The following is a 14,421-nucleotide window of genomic DNA, read 5'->3' on the forward strand; positions in this document are numbered from 1 at the left end:
TATATTCACTTTACTTCATTAGTTCTTTACTTTAAAGAGCAGGTAATTCTGATTATATTTCCAACATCAGTTTTGCGTTATTATGCTCCCCTTTTCGCACTATTACGAAGTAAATAATGTGGAGCGCGCTGCTCCTTGCTCAGCTCTTGTCTTTATCTCACATGTATTTATAGGTAATATAAGTACGTTTACAAAGAAGAATAAGTCTACATTTGAGAAGTATATTTTGACTAGTACTATTGCATAAAATTAAAAATAATGGGTTCATTGGGTGTTATAATTGTTATAATTGTTGCCATTGTCCCTCTAATAAGTTGCAGTAGTTTTGAGCCACAATGTTCGAAGTTTCATTATGAGGAAAAACTGTTAGAAAAAATGATTAGACAGGAAATTTCTGTTGACGCTATGAGGAAAGAAATAGAAACTTCTCGGAATCAAGTAGAGACCTCTCTTAATACTTTACAGAACGAGAGAATTATCTGGGAGAAGAGTTTACAAGCAAAATCCGACAAAAGTGCTACTGATCTGGCTGCTGTCATCCAACAAACGAAAACTAAGGTTCAGGAGGAAATGACGAAACTTGAAAACGAAAAAACTAAATGGAATTCTGAATTGAAAGGTATGCTTTACAATTCAATTTCACGTCAGTTGTCTAATAAATCTCTTGCGGTAAATTAGGACCTATAGAAATGCTATCATAATATCCAGATAGGTCACGTAAGGTCAGTAGCTCGGGCGGTTACTTGTGAAATAATTTTCGTGCAGTCACATAGGGTCTCTTGCCACGAGTTAAGCTTGAAAGATGCCAATGGTATAAAGCTATATAAATCTGCAAAAAAGATTGTTTGAATTCTGAAACACCCAAAATACATATATGGAAGAAATATGTTTGTATATTTCCTGAAGAGCGAATGAAGCATCCTCGAAATCATTGCTAAACAATTATAGCCCTTATAAAGAGCTGCAGGATATTTTTGTTGTTTTCTGAACATATTATTCTGTTTACATGAAATATTTATGTGTGTTAAATAACACAGACATTCTCTGTTTCAATAGTGTTGAGAATCATCTGTAGGATAATGTTACTGTGTATTTTTTTCCATAATGTATAACTCTATACCCTTTAAAGGTATTTGTAATGGGTTTTGTTCAGCGTTCTGCCTCTGCATTGTATACACAGTCTAAGTTGTCCTAACGGTCATTTTCGAGTAGCGGTCACTCGCTAACAACGGTCATTCCGAATTCCCCCTATATAAATGACTTCGAATAGCGATCACATGCTGTCAGCGACCATCAGTTTCTAGAATAGGCTTCCCTGTGACCATTTTAATCCCAGAGAATTGTCAGTGTCACCTTGTTTACATCAAACTAAAGGTTTGAAAATATAAATAAGGCTACGTTGAGCATTAAATTATTGGACCCGACATTGTTTTAGTCACGCTTGATTGTAATACATCGAGAATGACCGTTGTAACTTGTCCTTTATTAATAGAACAGAACAGAAGGCTTGCTCATTTGAATGCAATCGGTTAAACATTCTTTTAATAAATCAAGCAAATACAGGAGGTAGCAACAATTGTAATACACACTAATTTAGCGATCATTAGGAGTGTTGTCTACAAATTAACAAGCTCAGTTAATATCAAGCTTTATTTTCTTCAGCTCATCAAAGAAACATAAAATAGAGAACATATGAAATATAAGTTCAAAACAACAAATTTGAAAATGTTACAGGCTCGGTTTGATTGAGCCTGTTATCAAGTGTAAACTACCGTCCACGCCCCCTAGCACCGACTTTAGCAGAATTCAACATTTAAACATGAAACTCACACAAGAAAAAACCTTTTTGACGAGGAGTTTTCTATGAAACATTAACTATAGAGTAGTTTTAGTTTGGTGTTTTTAGACCGACACTTGTTTTTATATATATTAATAATGTATATTTGCTTTCTGTTTCACTACAGCTATTGAAAATTATTTTTGATATGTCTTTATGAAGAAGTTACTTGATTTTATTAAATATTGTATTGTATTATATACTAATAATTAAAAAGTATTAGTAAACATGATTTGAAAATACATGTATGTGGGAGATTTTAAAAATGCCACCAACAAATAATACACATGTGTAGAACCACAACCAGATACATTTATACTAATATAAATTAAATTGTTTTTGCAGATTTTGTAAGAATACCAGAGCTTGTATTATTTTCTGCACGGAATCCGAAAGACACTGAATTAACATCGGGACTTATCATGGTCTTCACAGAGGTCTTATTGAACGAAGGCGGTGCTTACAACAAAGAAAATGGTGTTTTTACAGTTCCTTACGCTGGTGTTTATACATTTAGCGTGCAGTTGTGTGTTTACCCTGGAAAATACGTCGATTTTGCGTTTATGGCCAATGATAAGCCATTTAAACAAGTGCGTATAAACAGACATAGCACAAGTTATTTTTCATGTTACAACTATGATGCTGTGACAATTGTTCGTAAAAACGATCAAGTAATAATAAAGGTTACGAGATGCAGCTCTGGACAAATTTTAAACGAAAACGTTGGTCATCACTGGAACATGTTTTCCGGACGTCTACTTTATACAAATTAAGATTTGTTGCATAATGTATAAAATGTTAAGTGTTACATTTTATTTAATTATGGTTTAGACTGATATCAAGAACATGTATTAAATAAGATGTTTTATTTCTCTGTACAGTGTGTTAAAATTAAAGGTAGTCTAATATTTTGTATTGTATTGAAACAATACACACTTCATATTTATTAAAATGTATATGATTGTATCAAAGATATGTTCTTCCGGTACTTAATTCTCAATATAGACTGTAGAAAGCTATTTCAATATTTTAACATAGTATCATATATGTCATAATAATAAACAAGAAGTATTGTTCCAAAAGATACTTGGCCGAGGTAAATCTGCTTTACTTGCAAAACTTATTTCAGATATTTGTATTCATGAAGAAAAGTTAGCAGTGTCTGTTAAATGATATAATAATGACAATTATTACATGTACAAATTCAAGATTGTGATTGCATACATTAATGCAATGCTCTCAGTAGTGTAAGTCAAACATACAGTACTACGAGTTGATATATTGTGCTATTTTATGTAAGGGCAATAGACGTAGAAACAATATTTCGACCCAAAACAAAAAGTAACCAAGAATCTGACTTTTGATGTTGAAATATTTCGACTATCTGTAGGTTCTGAATCACACAACAATTACTCGTCAAAAGTTTCTATCAGACAAATCAGTTTTTCATGGATGCATGTGACTCAATGATCATATGCTTTTGCTTGCTATATTTTTACATAACGTAATGTTTTACTTTTGAAATTAATATATAACTGATGAGACGTAAGCATTTCTGATTAGTCGAAATGCTTCTGCATACAATAGCAACATATCGGCTATTTACATCTGTCACCGGATAAGCTCTAATAAGGAATAATCGGCGAGGTGTTCCGAAGTTAAAGGAGCAGCACAATTTCGGTACACGGTTCACTCGGTCATATAATAGGCTAGTGCGTGGTGATATGTTTGTTAAAATTCACTGAGAAGAGACGCTATTAAACGTCACCTAGAAGTCCAAAGCATTCAGAATATACAATGGGTGCGTTAATAGTAGAAAGTTTTAAGTTCAGTTTAATTGTTATTAAAGTAACTAGAAGTTGACGACATAAAACGGTATATTTGTGATCATTGATCAAACGAAGCAAAGTTTAATAGCAAAATGGCAAAATCATAGATATTATCCTTCATCATATATTTTATTTAAAGTATAATACTTGCAAAAATATATTTGAAAATTATAAACTTTGTTGTAAACTTATAAAATTTACGGGATGCGTTCATTGAAGTCTTTCATATTTTATATCAATTGAACACATCAATCACCTAATAGACATGAATAACTGAGATACCAGAACAATTCGATATTTTCATGTTCATGGATCACAGGGTCAACGTTATTGCTGCTCTTGTTATTTTGCACATAATTTAAAACTCCTTAATGAGATTATAAAAGCACTATTATCATTTTTAATAATAAATAGCTTGAAACCTGGTTAAAGAAAAAGTATCCAAAATGTTATTCATTGGCCAGTTACCTGAACAATCTTTTTAAGTTACAGTGAATTAGTTATTATCTATTACACTTTTCTATCTCCAACGTTTCGAGGGGTTTAACCCCTCTTTTTCCAGGAGTTTCTGTTTATTTTTACAAATCAAAAAAGATTTCTATTGGAGATAGAAAAGTTTGTGTAATACATGATTATTAACTAACTGTTTCCTGAATGAATTTAAAGTGAATTAGTATTTTGTATGATTGTCAAATATTACTTTGTTTACATTTGGCTACCTTTCACATTTATCGCTACTTTCTTCAGGTAACAAGCATCTAACTTTCTCTTTAACCATTATTTTAACATTATAACATATATGTTTGGCCTTTTTTATAATTAAAAAAACGTATATGTTTCTGAGGCATAATGTGCCTTACATATTATTATTCAGCAAAACAGAAACTGAGTGGACACATATGATAAATTTTGGGACGACACCTTTATTTTGCTATGTCAGTTGTCCTGGACAAAATGAAGTGTAGAGCAACACTACAGTGTCACAAAATTAAATAAATTATCAAGAATGTAACTGTTATAATATATCTGTCGAAAGTTGCGCGCCTGTTATAGGCTAGAATTCACATAAAACGAGTAATAGCGACTATTCAGCATCAGTTACTTCATAATTTTGTTTTATTTCGGTGACACATATTTCCGGAATCCAAACCAGACCTAGTCTATCATATGCGTAGTATCTTTCCTCAGGGTCTTTCAAATAGAAAAATTCTATTTGAAAGACCCTGCTTTCCTGAAAAAAAAGGTGCGTTCTCGTGTGTTTCCTTGATTTCGAGAACATTGTTTGCAACGAAATAATACTGTAACTACTTCGAGTGCGTTTCAATAACAGTATTTAGGGTATGCAAATAACTGATATATTTTCTAAATACGTAAACGCACCATCCCTTGTCATCCTAACATCAATGATAGGATTGTTATGGAAATTAATATCTTTTTAATTATGACAAAATTTAACCAAATCTCTCCTTCATCAAAACAAAATTACTATCTGATAACATGAATTCAAAGTTTAACCTTCTTCGAATCTTTATTTTATGAATGGCAAGGAACAACAAACCCGTGGTGGTATTGGAAGTTTCGTTGGCGCAAAATATGTCGACCTCGGAACTTTAAGTAATTCTTCAAGTTTGATATTTAATTTATATTAAAATGAAAAAAAGATGGCTTAATATGTTTAAAGTTCCCTGGAAGATTCAAATTACGTATCTCATTTATAGTAAATAAAGACAGATGGCGCAAGTTAAATAAATGTCTATTTTGACATGTTTGCACGTATGCTATAGATACGAAAATTATTTATGTCTGATTTCTTTTTAAAAACTGCTGGAGCAAAATGTTGACCGTGTTGGGAAAAACGCTACGGCGAGTTATATACCTTGTAAAAATAAATATATCAAACAGGTGCTGGATAGTAATTTTATTTCTGATGATTAAGTGAAAAATATTTTAATGATAATTAGACAATTATTGACAAAAATGCCTATGTATTTTACGCATTCTATTTTGCAAAATTTCAAAAGTATCTTGATAATTTCATTTTTTGTTGTAGAGCTCATTATTTGTACTAATATATCTTATCAAAACTAACAAAAGAACTAGACTACTGATGTAGTTATTTTGTTATCAAGAATACGTTAAAACCAAATTAACCGCTTATTTTTTTTACATATTTATACCTTTTGCTGGTGTTCCGTTTTTCAGGCGATTTCTCAAATTCATATTTTGATTTTGCAGAAAGACACGACATATACATGTACCAGGTACTTTTCGTAAATTTCAGAGTTCAAAACGTGAAGGGTGCTTTCCACAGTGTTAACATATTAAAATGAATTGACGTTTATAAGATAACTTTTAATTCTTCTGTCATTTTCAGAAGCTAACGTATCAAGTTAGAATGACTTTACGAATTCGAAAGCACTATGTTAAATCTTCACATCTTTCTGTGTGGTCGGTATGAATTAACTAAGATATTCAAAATTACTTTTTAATAGATAAGAAAAATTAAATAAATTAAATAAAATCAATCTTTCAAATGAAATAAAAACATTTTATTGATAGTTTAATCAAAGTATCGAATGTAAGGAATAAATTGAAAATATAAGAGGCCCGTTGCATAAATTATAGACGAAATGCAAATTACAATATAAAAGAACTGTATTGCATCATAAATCTGTATTTTTAATTTTTCGAAATGCTTGCCACGTCGTCCAGTCAGTTGTGTGGTTGTAGATTTGTTGACAAAATAATTAGTTTGCATGACGAATTTATATGATGTAACGCAACGTTTATCAAACTAAACTTTTCACCTCTTCTTTTCAGGGAAAAGTATTTAATTAAAAAAAATTACAGTAAGATGTCTATGCGTCTAATTCAATTTATTTTGAAATACTCTTTTTTATTTTAGCTGTACAATGGGAATAGAATAGTTTGATTCAAATAACACTTAGGTTTTTGGGTGACAGTAAAGATATCCCGAGGACGAGAAATGATATTTTAACTGTAACTTCTCGTGGAATGATTTTATGGAAAATTAGACGTTAAATCGAGAAATCAATGGCAAACTTTTTGTTTTCTGGAAAGTTTACCTGACAAGTACAAATGTTGCTGCAATTAACCAATTGAGAAGATCCACGCAAAAAACTTTGGAAAATTAAACGATGAATTGAGAAATTACTGGTGGGCGTTTTCTTTTCTGCAAAATGTACAACATGGCCAGAGTTTAATTGTTGAAAGGTGCTGTTACCTAGGTAACAGTGCAATATTCTTAGTCGCTTGGAAACTAGTACTAGTAGAAATGATAATCAAATTAGATTATTAACTTAGCGTTAATTTTGAAATTAAGATTTTAGAATGATTTGTCTACACCTCTTGAAAAAGTGTTGTTCCAATTTATTGCTTGTAAATTATCTCACGTATTAGCATGTCAATAAACAGTAAACCCGCCAGCTTACACGCATTAATCAGCAGATAAATTGATTGTGTTTTCATTGCTGTTTTAGCTCTACTTTTCAAAGAAAAAGCTAGAATTGTCATGACCCATTCGATTGCGTCGGTGTAAAGCAACCTTTTTTGTTAAAAATAGATTGAGTATGTTCATGGACGGTACTGAAAGCAAATTACTGCCCATGCCCCTACCACCGGCTTAAGCAGTATTCAACATTTAGTTAACGGTCATTAACTTCTATACTAGTTAGCCAATACATTAAAAATTTACGCGTGGAAGCATCTTGATGAGTTTAAAATGTCATAGTGTCACTGGGACATATATACGGTATAATGGTATAGTGAAAAACAATGACCATGAGAACGTCTAAAACGACAAAAGTTAAAATGTTGCAGGCTCTGTTTGATGGTGCTCATTCTTGGAAGGTACTGGAAAGTGACTTGAAAGCTACATTCTACGCATCCCAGCACCGGTTCAACTTTTTTCACCACATAAACACGTTTAAACAGTTTTACCAGCAGCACACATTTACAGGTGAAAAGTCAAAGGACATATAATGAAAATACATAAACTAGCCATTAAATCGAAGTGCATTGTCTTTGTATCTCAAAACTTTGTATGTTAGAGACGCAACTTGGTGAGTTCTATCTGCAACACCTATTGTAAGGTCAATAAAGCAAATGTCAAGGTCAATGGTATTTGTAATAACAAAACACAAAACTTGTTATTAAGTGCGTTTGCCTTAAGACATCGGTCTTTGTATGAAGATGCACCTTGGTGAGGTTTCAAAATCATTTTAGGTCAAACGTTAAGAGATCAAGGTCATTGAATAAGGTTATAATTTGATATCAGTTTTCTCACAATGAAAGCTATTCAGTTTATACTTATTTGTTAGTTTGATAATTATCAAAATGTGAAGGAATAACACAGGCTCGTAAAATATAAATCTGAAATAAGAGTAAGCAAAGTTAAACCTATCCCATTTTTAACTATACTTCCCCCTGGATAACCATTTCAATAAGATTAATTTCTCAAATTGTATAAATGATATTCACTTTAAACCTGTAGTACTTGTTGTACGGCCGTTCTCAGTTAGAATTTACACCCTTAGTTTTTACTTGTCGCCACCGTCTATCCTCATTATTGCAGGTTATTTGCCTGTAAATCTATGCTGGTTTAAGAAGGTAGATGTTACCTTAAATAACACACAATAACTCGCCATTTGATCATGAATAATTGTTTAATAATATTCACCTAAAGTTACGAAAATGACAGGTTCGTGATTGTCGCCGTCCAATTTATAAAAAGTGAACGTGTATTTAGATGCTTTAATTGTATTGTTTTAATTTTCTTTGATGCCGTATTATTTTGGAACAATTCACGACTATAAATTTGTAAATTAGATCTCAGTAACAATAACTCATAAAAAAATGGTAAGGGATTAGTGTTTGTCGCCGGATAGTATGAAATGTTCGTTATCCTTTTAACCATATATTGCAAGTGAAGTGTTTTTATCATTGAAACAACATTAGATGTTCTTTTTTGTATTAATATCAAAATATAATACTTTCATATTATCACCATGTTCATAGTGTGCACAATTTTTTTATTATTTATGTAGAATTTAACGTTGTGATGTGGTTTGGGTTAAAATTGAAAGGTTCGTTACCTGATTTAAAGGGTTTATGACTACAATATGTACCCCGAGCACATCAAATGTTCTAAGTTACGTAAAAATTAGTATTTTATGCCAAAAATGAAACATTTTGTTGCTGTTTAAACAACATTATTGAATCTGAAATATGCTGAGAAAAGGTTCGCGATGAAAGGTTCGTGCGGTGATATATCTTACTCGATGCCGCCTACACTATGCTTGTTTGTAAACGGCTGCGGATAACAAACATAATGTACTATGATGTCATTTGGGTTGAAAGGTTTCAACTCTTTCTATAATGGTTGCTTATTATTCGCAGCGCATGTTATAAACATGATCGAGAATTCCCATCAAAATCCTTTGGCAAGTGATTTTGATACTTTTCATGATTATTAAATTTCAAGACAATTTTCTATTGCCTACCGAATCACAAACGATATTGGTTTCAAATGAAATAAGCGAATTTATATTTTTATGATGTTTATCAATACCATGTCGGATTACAAACAAGGAAAGGTTCGTGACCATTAGTCACGAACCTTTCCTATGATAATTTATATGTATAAAATAATATCTCTTATCCTGTAATGTATATAATATTATTTAAGGAAAATCTTGTGAGTATATCTTGTTTATACAGAAAAAGAACATCAAAAGAATGTCTGATTTTTACAAGACGTTACAACTGAAAAAGATGTATGTAAAAAATAAACCTCGTACTCGCCCGAAAAGCTTGTTTTATAAAAAAAACAAATAAAAACATTATATTTGTTTGATTATAAATTCAAAATATGAAGTGAATTTAAAACAATTCTATAAAGATAAATTATTATGATGAGGAAAACATGATAAAATAAACATTTAACTCCATGAAAGGTTCGTTGTCTTGGGCCACGAACCTTTCAATTAAAAAACACCCGTCTTTTTCAAGCTAGACAATTGTAGCTTTGGAATTACTTTTAGTGCAGACAATTATGCTGAAGTCTAAACCTGAAAACATGCGGTAATTCAGTAAAATAATAAAACAAGAAGATTCGGAAAAATATCAAGAATATATTACTAGTTTTACAAGCATGAAAATATACGTTGCTTCTTCAATGTTGTGAAATTGTGATTAACCTTTTGAAAACTAATACTTGCGTGACATATTGCAATGTCCAGTAGGCGAAGAAAAGATATGGCTGAACCTAAGGACACACCCTAAAAGGTTATGAAGCCAAGAGAAACAAGATATTCGCGGAGGTCATTTAAATAATTGGGAGGTGACAACATTGAATTGGTCAATTCTTTGTTTGTTGCAAAAAAGCAGTTTTAGTGAATAACGAACATATCATTTAATTTAGAGAAATTGACTCCGATTCTATAATTTGATATGCTTGCGTTATATAGCTAATATTTTTTATACTAGCTGAATGTTTCTCTTCGTAAAAAGCTTATGTTTATTTGTTTTAAAAGTAAAATCTAGTATTATTACTTTATTGACACGTTTTCATTGGATTGAATTAGTTGTTATAAATTGAAGAAAACATTTATAAATTGTTTTACTACAGATGCCATTCCAATTTAATATCATTTTTGAGAAATGAAAAGATTACAATAGATATCATTAGGTAATGAATATAATTGTATTCGAATGTCTATATCCGAACTTTATATCTGAATATAAATGTATCTATATTAGCATCAAAATTTTGATTTGACAATGAAAGGTTCGCTATTTTATATACCATATCTGAATTGAAAAAGTTAGTAAATATATGATTAAAATCTTAGCACCAGCAATGTATTTGATCTGGTAAACTGTTCTACTTCTTGATACATGTTTATCTTTTAATTAAGGTGTTGTTGTTTCAATTGTTTTAGACTGATATGCTGTATTGCTATGTCTTTAGTTACTATCATTTTACATAAATACTATTCGATGCTTTATTTTACTACAAAATAATGTGAACCAGTATACTATAAAGTCAAGAAAGATAATGGGTTTTATACTAAATATCATTGTGTGATGTCTATATGTATGCTTTGGGGTATTAAGTGGGCTTCTTTTTTGTTTGAGTTTATGGTTGAAAGGTTCGTTAGCTTTACATAGTACTTAAATTTTAGTAAGGTGATCAATTTACCTAAAAATAAAGCATATACATCGCATACAATTGCTAGCAGAGATACTACGGTTTTTATTTATGCCAAGAACTATACTTATTACACCGGGTCGTAGCTCTTATAATAATGAGACAAATCGTAATCACAGTTAAGCAGTATATCTTGATTTGCACTTTTTGCATATGAGTTTTTAAAAAAGTATATAAGCTTAATTAGTCAAGTAATTCGTGATATCAATTGTACAATTAAAAATTTATGTACCATGCAATATTTAAAAGTAAATTCCAATAAGATATCATCAATGTAATTATAAGCAGCCCTTTTTAGAGTAAACGGTACTTTGTCACGAACATTTCCGGCATTTTAAAAAGGTAAAATGGATACACTTTTCAAACCGCCGATTTACAAAAACTACTTATATGATGTTGAAAATAATTTCAGTAGAACTTCACAGATGGTTTAAGTTTGTAAAAAGACTAACAGTTTTGCGTTTTTGCGAATCTGTATTTTTTATAAAATTTTGATAGGGGTGTAAATTCTAACTGAGAATGGCCGTGTAGTAAATGTCCACTATCGAAATTAAAATGGCATTTCTAAAGAGCAACACTCTTAGACTCTTCATGCGTGCATGTAAAATCATTCATTGTTTAATTAACCTATATTTTACTTTATTGATTTAAAACTTTCAGATATATTCACTTTAATTAAATAGTTGTTCACTTTAAAGGGCAGGTAATTCTGATTCTATTTTCAACATCAGTTTTGCGTAATTATGCCCCCTTTTCGCACTATTACGCACAAAATAATGTGGAGCGCGCTGCTCCTTGCTCAGCTCTTGTCTTTATCTCACATGTATTTATAGGTAATATAAGTACGTTTACAAAGAAGAATAAGTCTACATTTGAGAAGTATATTTTGACTAGTACTATTGCATAAAGTTAAAAACAATGGGTTCATTGGGTGTTATAATTGTTGCAATTGTCCCTCTAGTTAGTTGCAGTAGTTTTGAGCCACAATGTTCGAAGTTTCATTATGAGGAAAAACTGTTAGAAAAAATGATAAGACAGGAAATTTCTGTTGAGGCTATGAGGAAAGAAATAGAAACTTCTCGGAATCAAGTAGAGACCGCTCTTAATACTTTACAGAACGAGAGAATTATCTGGGAGAAGAGTTTACAAGCAAAGTCTGACAAAAGTGCTACAGATCTGGCTGCTGTCATCCAAGAAACGAAAACTAAGGTTCAGGAGGAAATGACAAAACTTGAAAACGAAAAAACTAAATGGAATTCCGAATTAAAGGGTAAGCTTTACCATTCAATTTCACATCAGTTGTCTTATTAATCTCTTGCGGTTAATTACGAACTACAGAGATACAATCATTATATCAAGATAGCTTACGTATGGTCAATAGTTCTACTCTGGTGGTTACTCGTGTAGTAATTTACGCACAGACACATAGGGTCTCTTGCCACGAGTCAAACCTGAACCAAGCCAAGGGTATAAAGCTATATATCTGCAAAAAAGATTGTTTTAATTCTGAAAAAATATACTTCCAAAAAACATGTATTAAAGAAATATGTTTGTATATTTCCTGAAGAGCGAAGACGCATCCTTGCTAAACAGTTATAACCATTCTAAAAAGCTGCAAAATATTTTATTCTTTTGTGAACATTTCATTCTGTTTACATTAAATATGTTTGTGTTTTAAATAACAACAGACATTCTATGTTTCAAGAAATTTGAGAATCAACTGTAATATAATTTTACTGTTTATTTTTTCCATAATGTATAGCGTTATACCCTTTGAAAGTCTGTGTAATAGGTTTTGTCGGAGACTGCATTTAGCGTTTTGCCTCTGCATTGTATATACAGTCTAACTTGTGCTGACGGTCACTTCCGAGTAGCGGTCACTTGCAAACAACGGTCATTCTTAATCCCACCTATGTAAATCCCTATGTAAATGGCCGCGAATAGCGATCACATGCTGTCCGCCGCCAGCGGTCTCTAGAATAGTCTTCCCTGTGACCATTTTGAACCCAGACAACGGTAAGTGTCATATTGTTTACATCAAACTAAAGGTGTGAAAATATAAATAAGGCTGCGTTAGCATCAATCCCTGGCATTTTTTGTTTGCTATCCTTCAGTTTCCAAAACGGTCTTCTGTTTTAGTTTAATGTTTTTAGACCGACACATGTTTTTATGTATATATAACTCATTAAAGCAAAAAGGTACCAATCAACATTTTGGCCAAAAATGACTTTTAAACATTTTTCATAATCTTTTAATGTAATCTTTAATCTGTAGAAATATCTCTGTAGTATCATGTTTATTTACAGACATATAGGTTATGTAAAAAGGTACAATGTAAATATTTTTCCAATTAGTAATGCTAAAAGGTACCATATGCATACCAGCTTGAGCAAAAAGGTACCAAGTGTCACATGGTACCTTTTTGCATTGTATGAATATGTAAGTTTTGAGTACTTATTTTAATGCACAAATTAACCATGTGTCATATGGTCCCTTTCTACACACAAAGAATTTACAAACCTAAAGATTATTTTATTTAACAAATTGTTTGCTTGGTCCCTTTTAGCTTTTTAATGGAAACACAATCTAGAATGATGTGATAAGGACATCAAATATAGCAATGTATGCCAGAGTATTGTGAGGAATGATAACAGTGTGTAGATAATGATAGTGTATATATGACTGTTTCACAAAAACATTGGAGGTAAAAAGAAAAGCAATTGACTATACTCTTGCCAACAAGAAACGTGATGTAAATGGAAGGAGAAACTTGACAGGAAAGCGTACATCTGCGAATAAACTAGATAATGATTTATTTAAATTGATGCTTTTTGTTAATATTGTTTGGAGAAAAAGGTGCCAACTGCCATATGGTACCTTTTTGTGATATATTTTACAACAAATGTTAAAAAACATACAATGCAAAAGGGACCAAGCGATCGTATGGTACCTTCTTGCATTTGTCGGTTTAAATATTTCTTAGTGCAAAAGGAACCATATCAATTAATTGGTTAATTATCACTAATTAGTAATATAAGCTTTCCAACTTTTTGAGCATGTACATTTAAATATTATCTAAATATATGTGAAGTTGCTCTGCTAGGTTGTAAAATCTGATTTGATACAGAACTTCCAATCTTTAAATGCGATTTTCTCGAAAACATGAAGAAAATGCACGTACATAGTTAAATTATTTTCTTGCAGATTTTGTAAGAAGACCAGAGCTTGTATTATTTTCTGCTCGGAATCCCAAAGACACTTCATTAAAATCGGGACTTACCATGGTCTTCACAGAGGTCCTATTGAACGAAGGAGGTGCTTACAACAAAGAAAATGGTGTTTTTACAGTTCCTTACACTGGCGTTTATACATTTAGCGTGCAGTTTTGTGTTTATCAAGGTCGGTTTTGCGTTTATGGCCAATGATAAGCCATTTAAACAACTGATTATACAAAAACACACGACAAATTATTTTTCATGTTATAACTATGATGCTGTCACAATTGTTGGTAAAAACGATCAAGT

The 14,421-nt window shown here is 31.4% G+C and overlaps 1 protein-coding gene across 1 annotated transcript; it reads left to right on the forward strand.

Annotated features, from left to right (window-relative positions):
- The first annotated feature begins 212 nt into the window (after nt 1-212).
- LOC132712932 (EMILIN-2-like) lies at nt 213-3,848 on the forward strand. The gene is made up of 2 exons (XM_060695367.1): nt 213-619; nt 2,183-3,848. Exons 1-2 carry the CDS (start codon nt 259-261, stop codon nt 2,608-2,610), a joined length of 789 nt encoding a protein of 262 aa, XP_060551350.1. The 5' UTR covers nt 213-258; the 3' UTR covers nt 2,611-3,848.
- Nucleotides 3,849-14,421: the final 10,573 nt, after the last annotated feature.

This window comes from Ruditapes philippinarum, unplaced genomic scaffold (genome assembly GCF_026571515.1).
Source record: "Ruditapes philippinarum isolate M1 unplaced genomic scaffold, ASM2657151v2 ctg1874_1_1_1_1, whole genome shotgun sequence".
Taxonomy (NCBI): Eukaryota; Metazoa; Mollusca; class Bivalvia; order Venerida; family Veneridae; genus Ruditapes; species Ruditapes philippinarum.

Excerpts from the sequence above, each read along its gene's own strand:
- LOC132712932 (XM_060695367.1), top strand. The coding sequence starts at position 259 with ATGGGTTCATTGGGTGTTATAATTGTTATAATTGTTGCCATTGTCCCT. Across the intron at positions 620-2,182 it reads ATGGAATTCTGAATTGAAAG|ATTTTGTAAGAATACCAGAG; the intron begins GTATGCTTTACA and ends TTGTTTTTGCAG.